At 30.9% G+C, this 15,741-nt stretch overlaps 4 protein-coding genes across 5 annotated transcripts; all 4 read right to left on the reverse strand.

Moving 5' to 3' along the window:
- Window positions 1-4,250: 4,250 nt before the first annotated feature.
- On the reverse strand, window positions 4,251-6,796 carry LOC113858355 (vesicle-associated protein 4-2-like). Of its 2 annotated transcripts, none has more exons than XM_027490971.1 (7): window positions 6,349-6,741; window positions 5,970-6,040; window positions 5,409-5,490; window positions 5,199-5,317; window positions 5,014-5,091; window positions 4,659-4,778; window positions 4,251-4,548 (listed from the first exon to the last, which is right to left on the reverse strand). In XM_027490971.1, exons 1-7 carry the CDS (start codon window positions 6,608-6,610, stop codon window positions 4,489-4,491), a joined length of 792 nt encoding a protein of 263 aa, XP_027346772.1. In that variant the 5' UTR covers window positions 6,611-6,741; the 3' UTR covers window positions 4,251-4,488. The 2 variants fall into 2 exon arrangements, with proteins under 2 accessions (XP_027346772.1, XP_027346773.1); XM_027490972.1 differs by having other exon boundaries at window positions 4,396-4,548; window positions 5,424-5,490; window positions 6,349-6,796.
- Window positions 6,797-10,692: 3,896 nt separating this feature from the next.
- LOC113858747 lies at window positions 10,693-10,962 on the reverse strand. Its single transcript, XM_027491493.1, has one exon. It carries the CDS (start codon window positions 10,960-10,962, stop codon window positions 10,693-10,695), a length of 270 nt encoding a protein of 89 aa, XP_027347294.1.
- Window positions 10,963-12,283: 1,321 nt separating this feature from the next.
- Window positions 12,284-13,006, reverse strand: LOC113858733. Its single transcript, XM_027491469.1, has one exon. The coding sequence runs from the start codon at window positions 12,557-12,559 to the stop codon at window positions 12,284-12,286; it is 276 nt and encodes a 91-aa protein (XP_027347270.1). The 5' UTR covers window positions 12,560-13,006.
- A 1,248-nt stretch (window positions 13,007-14,254) lies between these two features.
- On the reverse strand, window positions 14,255-14,497 carry LOC113858862. Its single transcript, XM_027491647.1, has one exon. The coding sequence runs from the start codon at window positions 14,495-14,497 to the stop codon at window positions 14,255-14,257; it is 243 nt and encodes an 80-aa protein (XP_027347448.1).
- Window positions 14,498-15,741: the final 1,244 nt, after the last annotated feature.

The raw sequence follows: 15,741 nt of genomic DNA on the forward strand, positions 1-15,741 counted from the left end.
TATGGCTTCTTGACCTTCTAATTGGCCAGCATCAGCATGTATACTATAATTGTAAGTTGCAACTAAGGGTTCAAAACTCACTGTTTGAATTCCAGAAAGTTAACACGTATTGACAAGGTTTGCAGCACATGTGCCTTCTTTACCTTCCTTGTTTGTGCTTGTATATCACAAAAAGTAGTGCAGTGTGTTACCTGTCTACTGCACATAATTATTAAATTAAAATTAAAATTTAATGTACATTGTATAATTAATTTTAATAATGAATAAATTTTTTTATTATAAATAAAAAATTAAATACATATATTTTTAAATTTTAAAAATAAGTTATATTAATTCAAATTAAATTAAAATTCTGTGTATAAGAGATGAGATGTGATATAATGAGAAAATAGAATAACTCTTAAAAACACTCCCTTTTAAAAATTAACACTCAAAATTAAATATATAAAATTATATTATATTGCAATTGAATTGCATTTACATAAGAAATTGACCAAACCAATATTTTCAAAAATTAAATACCAATAAAAATTATTTTAGCTAAATGAATTGACATGGACAATTCTTTGTTATTTTAATATCTAAAAATTGACACAATATATACTTCATTTATCTTTGTTTTTTTTTATTTCTTTTATATTCACATTTCAAAAACATTTTGTAGAATTAAAAGACACACAAATAGATGTCTCCTTAAAATGTTCATAAAACATTTTCGTGAGACAAAATAATGTATTCGTTTTTCCATTGAGAAAAAAAAACTAGTTTTTATTGCATTTTATATTTTTTATTTAAATATTTTATGCAACATTTCCCTACCATGATACACAAATTATATCACTTTATACTTTTACTATATTCGTGTTAATTATTGATCATAATTTATGGTGAGAAGCTTAGTTTTAATAATTACAATTTTATGATGATTAAATGTAAATAGTCAAAATTATAGAAATTAAACCCATAAATAATATAAAGTATGGAAACTAAAACTATAACTAAGCCAAAATACAATGACGTTTTTAATGTACTTAGTAAGAAACAACCAGAAAAGGAAAGAAAAAGCTAAGGAGGAAGAATCGAAGTCTCAACCTTGTACAAACGTATCATACAATGTTGGGGCTTGACCCAGTAGTAAACTATCTGAGCTGTAACCAGGCAAGAGCCTTTGCAACTATATCAGCAGTTCGAGGAATATGCCGCAAGAAACATAACGAGAAAGACTTTTGGAGTTGTTTAATATGTCTGATGATATTAGAATAATTATGAGATGTGCTGTGGGATGGTGCTTGGTGTAATAAGCCATCACATTCAACTACTAATTGAGAGTATAGCAGATCATAAGCAATAGACAATCCATGTTTAATGGCTAGTAATTGGGCTAAGACAACATCATCTCCCCCCTCATGACTAGAGAAGCCCATGAGCCAACTACCCTTAGAGTCGTGAAGAACTCCCCCTATATGCCAATACAGCAAGAATTATTTACCACACTGCCAACCACATTAATCTTCACAAACTCCGAGGAAGGGGGTGGCCAATGACATACAAGGGATATTTCATGATTCCAATGTGGTTCTGAAAGCAAATTCTGTAGTTTCCAGTTCATTGTATTTATGTTTGAAATCACAGCCTCAAGTACCTTTGTTGCATTAAGGTTCTCGGGGTATGAATACGGGTACGGAATACAACATTTTTTGAAAAAATACGGAATGGGTACGTTAATTAAAAAAATAATAAACATATATATAGACACATAAAATTATACAAAATAAATATTAAAAAAATTATATATAAAATAAAAGTTCACAAATTTTAGCATATTTGTGACTTGCTGTTATTGAAAAAGATAATCACCAAACTTGCCAACGTTATCATTTGTTGTTTGTCACTCACGAGTGAAAATTGATAGTTGAGGTTTGAGATGAGAGGAGAGGAGAAAAATAACAGTATGTAGTATGTGGATATATGGAGGCTAGAAGAAGTACTAATATGTGGAAGTTAAAGGAAAGAAAGAAATAACTAAATTAGATTTTTTAGAAAAAAAATATCTAAAACTCTAGAATTTTACTTAAAAAAATTTTGTTTTCTGTACCCACATACCCACTTCCTATAACTAACTTTTTTTTTTTTTTGCAAATTTTTTTAGATACATATCCGATACGTATCCACGATGTATCCACACCTGATACGTACCCCGGTACCGGTACTGGTACTTCATAGTGCTTCAGAGGCCTCAACCTTCCACTTTTGCTCGTCTAAGCACATGTTATTTCTCCATCTCCAACACCACCAGATTGTAGCAATAAAAATATAAGCATGCTCACCATTGATGAAGTGAAGTAACCACTCCTTAATGTCATATTGGAAAATGTTTGGATAAGTACACATGCCAATCCTCATCCACACCTCCTTAGAGTGGGGACAAGACCTCAAAATGTGATCAATGTCTTCTGATGGACATGAACATCTAGAGCAGGCTGGAGATTCAGTTAGATTACGTTCAAATCTCAGAAGGTTAGTTGGTAGAGCCTTGTGCAAGATAAGTCAAAGAAAAATCCTCAATTTCTCATGAATTTTCAATTTCCACAACCAATTCCAAATATGGTTCATATTAAGTGGTTGATCATTATCAAGAAGCCATTGGTAAATTGACCTGATATTGAACAACACTCCCATGATTATCCGCAATCCATTTCCAAACAAGAGGAAGTGGAATAGCATTAATAAGAGTAACAATACTATCAAGCAGCGAAGTGTACAATGAAGACAAGTTCCAAGATGAGCAATGAATATTTCTAATCTTAAAAATATGATATTTACATGCTGTTATTATATTTGTATAATTAAAGGTTAGAAATATTATTTCAAGATGCTTTCGATCATCACAATTTGAAAAAAAAAAAAAAAAACTCTACTTAACGTACAATGCATAACTCTTAAAATATAACACAATGAACATGCATGATTATAGTGTCAGCGGCCAACTAGCTATGAATTTAGGGCCACTTTAACATGAATGCTTATTGGCCATTTTAATTATGCAATTGTGTCTTAACTAAGTTGCACGCAAGAGTTGTTTGAAAATGAAAACCAATAAACAACCGTTTCAAATACAAGTAACTTGTTACAGAGATGAAATTGTGTGTCTGGGAACAGAGAAAACCCCAAAATTGTAACAGAACAAATTAAAAACATTCGAGATTCCATCTACGAATATGCCATTTCTTATTTCTCCTTGTTCAACTATATCGCCATCGTTGTGGTGGTTGTCGGTTCTTGATTGGTGTTTACATAAGCTTTAACCCTTTGTGGCAGTGGTATTTGGAAGTTACTTGGTAGCGAGGAAGGTTGGTGGATGGGAACTTAGTAGTTGCTGGTTGTAGGTCGCAAACGTTCCTTTTCTTTATTAAAAAATGTTCACTCCAACCCTTAGATATGAGTTTTAAGAAAACAACAGTAAGATTTTATATATTTTTTAATATTTATTATATTCTTATAACTTTAATGCAATGAATGATTTCTTTCTCATTAAAACTTACTACTTCCTTAATTCTTAAGCATAACCTTAAATATCGAAGTTAACAATATTCTTTCATCTTTAGTATTATTTCCCTTTTGCTGAGTTATTCTTGGTCAATTGGAGGGACATGAAAGAAATCATAGCTACTTTGATTTCTTTACCGTTATGTTTCATGACTTGCGTCTTACATTTGAACATGGAAACTAAGAGGAAAATAAAAATTAGAATTTTACCTTTACTAATGAAAACAGATCTGTCTTTTTAACGTATCCAATGACATATAGTATATATTTTTTATTAAAAATTATAGTATTTAATGTTACCAATTCATTATATTATGTAATTTTCAATAAAAGCTTTCCTTGTATAAGTTTTTACTATGTCTCCAAGCATTAAAAAAAAAACGATTATATATTAAAAAGTAAGGAAAGACCTTGCAAATCAGTATCTTCAGATATTTGTTAAAGAATCGAAAGCGCAAAATTTTTATTAAAAATAATGTTGAGGTGCATTTAAAATGACCCGAAGAGGTACATAAATATTTTTAACAAAAATTTTTTACTTGTTATTCCTTAACCAGTTAGCATTTGCCTAAAAGTAATTAGAAGTGTTACTTACTGCTGCATAACTGTAAGATGAAAAGGATAATAAGAGAGGGCACACCATCATACAATCTCAGGCAAATCCATCAACAGCAATACTTGCATGAAAGCAAAACCTCAGTGCTACGAAGATCAATTTCATTTCAAACAGACAAAGAGATATCCGTCTACAAACATGCGCATAAGTATCTTAACACCACAAACATGCTACCAAAATAGAAAAAAGAAATGCTTTCACAATATGTATTTGGAGAACTTAGCAAGGTCACTCAATCACATTTGATAGATCGTGGCCAAGGACTTCAATTTCTGAACATAAAACGAGAACAATTCAGGGCACAACCAAAAAAATAAAGAAATACTTTACATTGAATCAACCACTTCCACCTGTTGCCTAGCCAGGTATCTTTCTCTTCTTTCTTTCTGCACAAAAAAACAATGAATATGAATGAGATGAAATGAAATAAGACCATCCAATTTCCAAAACAAGCTAGACCAACATGAGAGAAAAAAACAAGATTAATATTTCTCACCCATTCATCTATAACAAGTCCTTCCCCAGCTATTCGAGGACCTGTCTCCTCTGGGGGCTTCTTTCTTGCTTCCAATGCAGCCTCAGCCTCGGCCAGTTGTCGTTTAAGCTTATCCAGAGCCTTTGTGAAACCAAATTTAGAATTGGAAAAATAAAAGATAATTAGACAATTAGCACAAACAGTTAATTTCTCACAGAGTATGAATATGACCAGGTGTAAGTAACAAATTTATTGGTAAGTTCATGCACAACCTAGTTGGCCAAACTATTCGTTTGTGGGTTTTTGTTTAAAATTATATCCTTCCACACAAAAATAGTGGAGTTCAAGTGACATTTTAGAGATATATTAGTCTTACAATGCTAGGGATTTCAGGGTCCAGAAAAACCACACGCAAAATTTGCTCCACTGCTACATGATCCCTTTGCTCTTCAAACTGCATGAAGGATTACATGATGCATCATTGATCAGTGTTTAGAAACATTATGGATGAAGTATGAAGATTGATGCCAGACACCATGGAAAGGGTCAATTACACATTACCAGTTCTGGTACATAGTCCATTTCACCTTTCACTTTTAAGCTCATAATTTTAAACTTAACCCTGCTTTTTTGGTCAATTGGTTTCTCATTGTTCTCTGGTGGCTCCACAAACTTAAACACTGCCAGATAATGACAAAATTGTAAGAGAATTAACCAACTTGCAAGCATTAAACTACTTTTGCTTAACACTAGTTTAGAAGGATAAATTACCAATTGCAATTATACTTTCACCAGGCGCAAGAATACCACCTGGAGGGCGCATATAACAACTCTTGGGTGCAGTTGTTTGAAACTAAGGAAAAAAAGAAGAAGAGATTTTAGTAGTAATCTTAACAGAAGATAAATAGAGCAAGCAACAGACTGATAGAATTATTTCACTAAAGTCAATGCATAACAACAGTAGTACTTATAAATCCTATAAATATATGCAGTGAAACCAAATATGAAGAGGGTCATGTTTAACACAATTACACATCCTATCCTACATCTAAGATAGTCTTAATATTTTGAATCAGGTTTAATGAAAATCCCTAATTTTGCAGAAATAGGTTGAAACTTGAAAGTTGAAACATAGCTAAATGTTTCCCAAGAATGTCAACACACATTGACAATGGGTTTCAGAATTTCCAACTAACAAAGCATCATTAGTCTCCAATTTATGTCTCAGATACCATTATCTTAATCCAAAAACATGACAAAGTTATGTGTCAGATACCATTTTCTTAATCCAAAAACATAAGAATAAAACAAGAGTAGCTATATGCACCGCACCTTGAAAGCCACATGAGACTTGCAAGTGTTTTTAATTGCGATGGCGCTCCTAACTTGCTTACCTGGTTCATCTTCAAAACAAAGTCACATCATATCAGACAATAGACAAAGCTAACATCTAACACGAACTCCAAACCATACCCACCATTCTACCCACGACAACCAAACTTATCCAAAATGAACATTAACATTAAATCGAGAGAAAAATACAGAACTCGCAAATGGATACATGCATTAGTCATCATAACCATGAACAATCAATTCACGAGCAATTAAATGAAAACAAGACGCAAAAACCACACTATGGATTGGTGAATGTAACTCAAACAGAAAATGATGCCAAAAAAACATATCCAAACAAGATTGATGAGAAACATACATGGAAAATAGAGCTTGTTGGGAGGATCAAGACGGAATCTTCTCCTTGTAGGGAGAAAAGACTTTGCTACTGAAGAAACAGAGTTCGAAGGTTGCTGAGTTGATCTATCAAGAGACTGAAGAATCTGGCTTTGATTGTGAACACTATGCATAGAAGATGTTGAAGAAGAAGATGAAGAAGCATGAGTTGTTTGCCAAAATGGCATGCTACAAAAGCTCCAAACTTTCCCATCAGAGCCCGTTTTTTCACTGTCCACCGCCATTTTTGGCCGGAATCTCGCCGGAAAATTGGACTTCCGGCAACTGGGTCTCCGAATTGGTGGCAAAGTTTTAAGCTTTTGCCTGTTTTGTGGATGATTACAGATTTGGCACTTGTTTTGTATCAGATCAGATACCCTTCATGGGTTGTCTCTACTCTCTGCTTATGAAAGCAATTTAACGTAGTTTACCTCAGCAAAACGAAGTTGAACGTGACCTTTCGTTGTATGTGATTTACAACTTTTTCATGTTTTGTCCAAAATGGTGGTTCTTAGTACCTTTATGATTGAATTTGATTTTCAGGTAATTTGGTAGCATAGGAAAATGAGGTAAATTTTTTAACTATAAAAGATGATTAATTATTGTCCTTATAATAATGATTAAAAGAATAAATAAATAAAAATATATTGATAATATTCAATATTATTTTTTAATAAAATTTTTTCTTTTAATGAATAATGATTTATAAAATTTAAATAATAATTTATATTTTTGCAAAAAGCAGTAATTCACCTCTCACGTCTCAATTACGCATTTGAGTTTTTGTTTTTAAAGCACGATAACTTCTATATGCATTTTCATTCTCAAATAATTGCGTATCTTTTTTATTGTGTTACATGTTTTATAATTCTTTTATATTAAAATGATTTTTTTCTTTATCAGTCATCCAGTTATAGAACATTTTTAATTTTCTAGATTATTATGATCAATATTTAAATTTATTTAATGAACATGGAATATAATAAATTGTTTATAAACTTTTCATTAAAATAATAATAGTGGTTAACATAATTTTTAGGGTTTATAAAGTTAAAAGGTTAAATATTTACTTATGTTTCAATTTATTTTTTATCATCAATAAAATAATTTTTTTTTTTACAGTTTATAGCTTTTATATATTTTATCTGTATTACTTTAAAATGTATGAATAGTTGCTAGTTATAACAATTGGTATTGGAAGGTAATTAGAGCATGAGAATATGGAATTTACTCAATGCCATCTAATCTCTTAATTTTGTTTAATATCGGAATATTGGGTATAGCAGCATTTCACTTTCCCCTATCTAATTTTCCCTTACACTCTCTATAAATAATATATTTTATTTCCTAATTTATTCCAAAACAGTTGTTGAATAACAGGGATCTTAGTGATGTGTGTTTTTTGTATTTAATATGTGCCTTTGAGGTTCAACTCTTTGTGGGTTCCCGGGCTTTACAGTTGGTTTGATGCCCCCCTCTATGCAATCATTTCTAAATTCTTTTAGAGATTTCACATAAGATTTGGCATCCCCACCCTTTTATTTCCAAAGTAATTACTGAGTTTGTATACAAAATTATGGTGGCCGAGTATATTAATTATTTGACAATATGGGATATATTATATTCTTTAAAAGAAGTATTATTTGAGAATCTTTGTTTTATTTGTTATTATTCGCTTTAGAATCTGCGCTATTCTAATTGATCTGTAACTGTCTGCCGAATGATTCAGCCACTGCAACAAAAATAATAATAATAATAATAATGCATTTATTTATTTTATTTTCCATTCTCTGTTTTGCTAATTGCACGTTCAATTGGTAAACAGTAACACTGAAAAGGTAGCTTTTTTATACATATATGGTTTTGACCCTTTTAACAAAAAGCAATTAAGATAAGGAAAAAAAGAATCAATATCGATAATCGACTTGCTTGAAATCTAAACCAGAAAAGGTGAACAAATATGGGGAAAATAGAAAAAGGGTTGGATCTATGGTTTTACCAAATTGACATCTTAATTATCTCTGGATTTGATCGATTCTCATTGTGCTTGAAAAGAATAGGAGAAGGCTTCTTTAGAATAGGATACAAATTCAAAGTGCCATGATAAGCTATGATGTTAGAACATTACAAGTTGGTGGTGTCATTAAGAACGACAACACGGGAAAACAAGCTGGTCCTCTCAAGTGGCCCTCTTGCAGAAGGGCATCTTTATCTCTTTTGTGTTAAAATTATAAAATTGAAAACAATTTATGAATGGATAATTATTTCAAGCTCTATCAATAATCTGCTAGGGAATAATCAAACAGTCTTTGCAGAAAATTTAAGTTATTTTTCTCTTCCAAATTTTGAACCGCAATTCTAGCTGACATAATGAACCAGTTCCTTCAAAGTTTGGACCCTACCATTTCCTAGTTAATTGATAATCGGGAATGTATTTTACAATGGCTAAATCATACAGGCTGGGCTCAGCGAATAAAATGGATGCTATTTAAAGTTTAAGTTTAATTTAATTTTAAAATTTTAAATTCAGATTTGATCTATGAATTTATCATTTTTTTAACAAATTTCTCTTTCAATAAAGTTTTATTGTTAATTTAGTATTTAATAGATATTCCACGTTTAAAAGTAAAGTAAAATAAAATAATAATTTATAATTTTATATATATAAAGATTACTTGTGTATTTATTGAACTAAATAAATAAATTTTAAAAAGTATTTAATAAGTTAAGTTTATGAATAACCTAATCAATTTACATGCCTAACTGTAATTACTTCGTTAAAATGCATGTTAGTTATGTGGGCAATTATGTTTTCGTTAAAAATATATAATTTTAATTAATTAATAAACATTTTAACTTTATTGAATAATTTAAAATTACTTTTAAACTTTAAATCAAACAAAGCTTTTAAGATTATTATTGAGAATGAAAAAGGAACCTTCTCTCTACATGAGTTATTTAGAATTGAGTAGTATAATTCTTAGTATTTTTTTTAGTAAAATTAAAGTTATTTTAATAATTTGCAACGACGAGAAATACTTATCATTGAAATAAAACTTTAATTGTAATAAATAAACTAAAAAATATATCTAAAATATTACCGTTAACTTCTGTGCTAAACTACACTCATGCGAATACTTGTTTTGTTTTATGTTTTTCTGGTCCAATGGGATTAAAGAATGAAAACAAGACACAACAGCTGTGTCAAATACAAAACACCAAATCATTCTGAAGCGAAGTCCAGTGTTTGTTTGTTGAGTTGAGTATACTGTAAGCAAACCACTTTTTTAAGGTTAATTAACTATCTATGTGAAAGGCAATCGGGTAGGCCTAACCAAACCATCTTCAGAAACAAACCAAGTCCAGATTGAATTTTGGCTGCTAATATTTTTACCAACTGTTCACTAGTCTTCTTTGCCTTCACTCTTTCTTGTTTACTTCTAAATTGCACAAATCATAATGAACAAAAACTCACAATGAAGAAAAAACTAAAGCTGGCTTGAAGCATCAAAGGCGGAAACCTCATAAAACTTGCTCCTTTACTTGAATATAAAGGTTACAATTATTTCTAATGAAATTAAAATATAATTTGTAGTTATCATTCCTGTACCAAGCTACCAAGTGAGTATAGCAAGGTTCCAATTCCAGCTATATATTTCTGTCCAATGTATTGCGTTCATCATTGTTCTACCTAGTTTTTCCAAAAGTGAGAATAGCACAAAAGACTTTAGTGGATCAATTACAGGATGATAGTGCACCTTTAACAGAGAGTAGCACATGTTCCAACACGGACCCCCCAATAGCTCAAATACATTGAATTAAGAGATATTAAAGGGGATGAAGAGACTTCCGTACCATCATCTAGTTCACTTTTCATCAATATCATCATGATGCATAGATCCTACCCAGCCATATCCTTCAACCGCGATTAAATTGATCTTCCTTGAATTTTAATATGAGCCTTTTATTATTTAAATTGGTTAAACACAAACACACAAAAGAAATAGGTGCTGCCTCCATCTCCTTATTTTTGTTAATTCTCTACTTTTGAAATCATAGAAGCGTAAGCAGACGAACTTTAATTCAAACTGATTTTTTTCACCCTCGTAGGAAATATTAGCCATATGGAAGTGGGAACCAAAAAAGAACACAAATAAAATTTGGCAATGCTCAACACTCTGATTTATCAAAATTTACATGATTGTCACAACAGACAAGTAATCTTTCAATACTATATATACAGTATGACCCCAGAAATCTCATCTTCCCTTGAGAATAAGCCAGAATTAAAAAGAAAAAAAATTCTTTTTTATTGGGCTTATGTTATTTAGTTTGGACCCCAGCAACTCAAGTACATGACCGTCCTCAAGGACTCTTCTGATTGCTTAGCCTTTTCATCTTTTAGTCTTGTGGAGACCATAGCAGAAGAGGAGGAAGAAAGCTTCTTTGCCTGAGAGAATGACCCAACACGATTTTTCACATGCTGTTGAACTGATCTTAAAGCATGATTCCACCTGCAGATACCTTGGTCTTTCAAAGCTTCCACAACTCCAACACTAGCTGCGACACTCCAAGCCTTCATTCCTGAACTACTCATCTTGTAATTCTAACGAATTATTGATTATGTAGCTTTATAGATGACAAAAATGCTGCGTTTTAGAATGAAATTGAATATCACTCAAGTGAGATTTACGAATGAACGATGAAATGAAATGAAATGAAGGTGGTCCTTATATAAGGGAAGCACGTGGGAATACCAAAAGTTGCAAGTAGGTGGAAATAGCCCAAGTATTTGGAAAAACCAGGGGATGTAAACTGGTGGTATTGGGAAAACCAATGAGCCATGATTCAGAAACAAGTTACAAGTTTCATGCATCCTCAGTTATAGAGAACACGTGTATTTGCCAAAGTTGATGTGGCAAGCAAAGAGAAAGTTCCAAGAAGTTTGCTTTATATATATATTTTTTGATTTGCGAAAATTGGCTTTTATGAATAGATTATATGGCTAGTTTCTTGACAAGGCGCACATAGTTTGCACTATGCAATTAAACCATGTGCCAACTTGCCCTCTAATAATTGTAAATTATTGAGATTGAAAGGACAAAATTGTCGCTTCGCTTTTCTTTTTTATAGAAAAATAAAAAAAAAAACACAGTAGCTATTATATTATGGGTTGATGAAAAGAGAAAAAAAAAAAAAAACAAATTAACTTCTAAATTTTTTTAAAAAAAATGAAAGTTCCTTTTATTTTTTCCTTGAATTTTCCCCCCTTCTCTCAAGCATATAAATTATCGAACGTAATTATCTTTTGTGCAAAACACATGTAACTTATGTTTTAAAGAAAACAAACTCACGATTAACGTAACTTGGTGAGGGATATAAGATAATACTAGCTATGTTATATTTGTTGAAGAGCCCGTGCTTCCATAAACTAGTTTATTAAATAAGATTTCTCTTACAATTCTTATTTTTTTGAAAATATTTTATCAAAATGTAAATCGCAATCAATGGAGTGGTGCCAGTTCTTTTAGTAATTCGGTCCATACTAAAATTAACAGAGATAAATTTAAATTTTAAAGGAAAAGAAATAGCATATTTGTTAGTTAAGTTTAAGTTAATAATCTTTTTAAAATTCACAATGATCTAATACTAACTTTTAACTACAATCTATATCGTCTGTATCATTGTACAATATTTTATTAATAACATTTCAATAAATAAAAAATAATTACAAATAAGATAAACTAATAAATATTCCATAACATTTCACCATGGCTGAATTTTACAAAATATATTTACAAGTTTGTATTAAAATTCAAACACAGGAAGCATAGATTTTTTCACTGTCTGATGGGGGGCTGAGGAAGCCTCAAAAATTGAGAATCAACCAAACAAAATAAAAAGGGTATTTGAGTTCTTCAATTGGGACCCCAACAGCTTAAGTACATAACAGTCCTAAGGGATTCCTCTGACTTCTTTGCCTTCTCATCTTTTAATCTATTTGAAACCATTGCAGGTGAAGATGATGAAGAAGAAAGTTTCTTGGCCTGAGGCAATGATCTAACATGACTTTTCACATGTTGCTGAGCTGATTTTAAAGCATAGTTCCACCTGCACAAGCCTTGATCCTTCAAGGCCTCCACAACTCCAACACTGGTTGCCACAGTCCAAGTACTTCTACTTACTGAACTCATTTTGTACTAAGTTTCGCGTAGAAAACTATTGAAGTTGAAAACCACTGTCAGGAATTTGAAACTCTTGTTTTTTATACATGAGGAGTGATGGGTGGTTCTTATATAGAAAGAAGCATGAGAAGTTGCAAATAAAGCCAAAGAAGTGGCTAGAAAATGGGAAAAACTAGCAGTAGTGAACAAGATAGGTAGTGGTTTTGTGTGGATAAACCAAGGGCTTTAGCTTAAAAGATAAATTCTTACATGATTGGTCATCATTCATCACTGACACTGGTATAAAGTCACCGTCACCTATGAGTCATAGTTTTGCTATGCAACATATTGAGTTTAATTGCTTCAGGACAAAGCGCACGCGGTTTCTATCACATGATATCTAATCAGGCTAAGATGGATAGAATCGCCACATAATACAACAAAAGTTTTGGAGCTTTTTATGATAAATATAAAATATAAAATGCAGATAAAATATTTATTTAAAAAATTGTATTTTTATATTATCTTGTAACAGTTAGTTTGAGCACGAGTGCATGGCAAACACCGTATATAAAATTAATGGTCTTTATGTGCAATGCTATGTTCAGAGTGCTTGTTTATTTTAAAATATTTATTGTCACTTTTTATTTAATATTTTTTAATTAAAATATTATAATTTTTAATTGATATAAAATTCTCCTTCAAGACACAGTATGCTAGAACAATCTTAAAGCGTATTAAACGATAGCTTTTAGTTATATATACTTCTGATTATTCAACTTAAATTGTATCTCATATTTCTTAAAAAAATGTATTTTTAACAATGTTATATCGATTGTAAAATTTCTAAAATTAATTGATAATATTTTATGACATAATATTATATTTTTATTAACATAATTTGCTTTTAAATATCAGTTATCAACTATATATATTTTAACTTTAATTGTATATTTTTTAATATCATAATTTAGTTACATATATCATTAAATTTATATATTATATCATTAAAATTTTACTATTCCAATTTATTCTATATATTATTGAATCATAATCAGATCAAGATATATTCAAGCATATGATCTTCTCAAATTTTCAAACTCTTCATTGAGCGATTGGGAACAGCTGGAAACGGTCCGATAATAGTTAACTCTAGCGAGAAAGTGAAATAATTTAGTGGCCCTCTTTCCTCTTCATTCTGTAGAAAATCTAGGCATTGGAAGCCCTGCCCAAACGGGTCTTTTACAGAGAGTCTAAAAGGAATTTCATTAATAATGGGCTGTTTTGATCCTTTGGACTAACTTGATTTAGTAGATCTCTTTAGTAGGCTTCAATGACCATAGATAAGACCTAATTTGAATTATAGAGCTAGACACAGTCAAACTCAAATGAACAAGATATTGAATTGAATCGTATCAATATCTGCTGAGGGTTATTACTCATGTTTGTAATTGCTGTTTTATTTTCAAATTATTTCTATAGGAAAGATTGATCTTTGTCCATATGAAAGTACAATTGCAGAGTAGCTAGTACCAAAGTTAAATGAGGATGAAAGCTTTTCCAATTGCGAAAAATATGACTTATGCAATTGCCATTTATCATAGTTATATGACAACTAGCTATCATTCAAAACAAATAAAAATTATTTCTTTTACTATACAAAAAGGCCTCGTTCATCATAATTGTGGCCTTGCTAGCTTAAAAATAAAAAAAATCTCTCTATACTTAGTTGGGACCCCAACAACTTAAGTACATAACAGTCCTTAAGGACTCCTCTGAGTGCTTTCCCCTTAGTCTACTACATGTAGAGGGAAGCTTCTTTGCCTGTGACAAAGATCCAACATGGTTTCTAACTTGTTTTTGAGCTGATCTTAAAGCGTAGTTCCACCTGCAGACACCTTGATCCTTCAAGGCCTCTACAATTCCAACACTAGTTGCCACAATCCATGCTCTCCTTGCTGAACTCATCTTGCAGTGTTTATTGACTCTTTTGGACGAGAGTTTTTTTTGTATGAGAGAAACTAACTGAAGTTTATGGTACTGTAACGTGGTAGGTAATCAAAAGAACACTGGCAGATTAGATGTTTTGATGAAGCAGATAGATAGGTGTTACTTATAAATAGGACTCCTAAGGTGGTAAACGCAAATGGATACCAAACTATTGGAAAACCACTAGCAGGAGAAACCACCTATTGATATTGTGGGCTCATGATGGATCTACATTCTCCTTTGTAGGACCACATCCACATGTCTGCGTCACTTCAGTTGAGTATTAGATGGTAGATAACAAAATAATAAATTAATAGATATATAAAAAGTAGAATTGTGAGTTTAATTTATAAAGATTTTTAAATAAATAGGTTAACTAAATTTAAAGTTTATTTTTTCACACATTTTTTAATTAGATTTACACTACAGTATAAGAGTTTTTCAGTTTAAATGTTGGATCACCAGTATATGGAGATGTCCACGTCAGGAAAGTGTGTTAAAATGTGGCATGTCTATTCAGAATAAAACCTGAATACTTCTTGTAAAGACTTTGAGCAATTTTTCTTTTGCGAAGTGATTTTTAGAGTAAGCTAAGTGGAATTTCAAAGTAAGTGAGTGGTGAGAATGTAATTTAAATTGTTTGTTTGTTTGTCCTGATAAAGCATTATAATGACTAACCTTTAGATCAGGAATGAGTAAATAAGTAAAGTATACATTAGAAAGATAGCTCCAAAGAAAAATAAAATAACTACATATATAAAAAGTAGTATTGTGAGTTTAATTTATAAAGATTTTTCAATAAATAGGTTAACTAAATTTAAAGTTTATTTTTTCACACATTTTTAAATTGGATTTACACTACAGCATAAGTGTTTATCAGTTTAAATGTTGGATCACCAGTATATGGAGATGTCCACTTCAAGATATGTATTAGATTAGAGTGTCGCAATCGGACGGTCGCAACAGTACGACGAAAAATGTTTTTAAAAAATATCAGAGGAGTCGCCACTAAAGTTTATTTTAAGAAAAATTTTAGAATTTTTTTTAAAAATAATATAGTCTTTGAAACTAAAAGCGAGTTTGGGAGTCATTTACGTTTAGGCAAGGTATTAGTACCCTACAACGTCCGTTTAAAAAGCAGTTACCTAAAAATAATTGTGTAAATTCATTCTAATTTCAAAAAAATAATTGTGCAAATTCATTCTAATTTCAAAAAATATTTA

The sequence above is a fragment of the Abrus precatorius genome, unplaced genomic scaffold, assembly GCF_003935025.1.
Source record: "Abrus precatorius isolate BTA unplaced genomic scaffold, Abrus_2018 Scaffold2, whole genome shotgun sequence".
In the NCBI taxonomy this organism is placed as follows: domain Eukaryota; kingdom Viridiplantae; phylum Streptophyta; class Magnoliopsida; order Fabales; family Fabaceae; genus Abrus; species Abrus precatorius.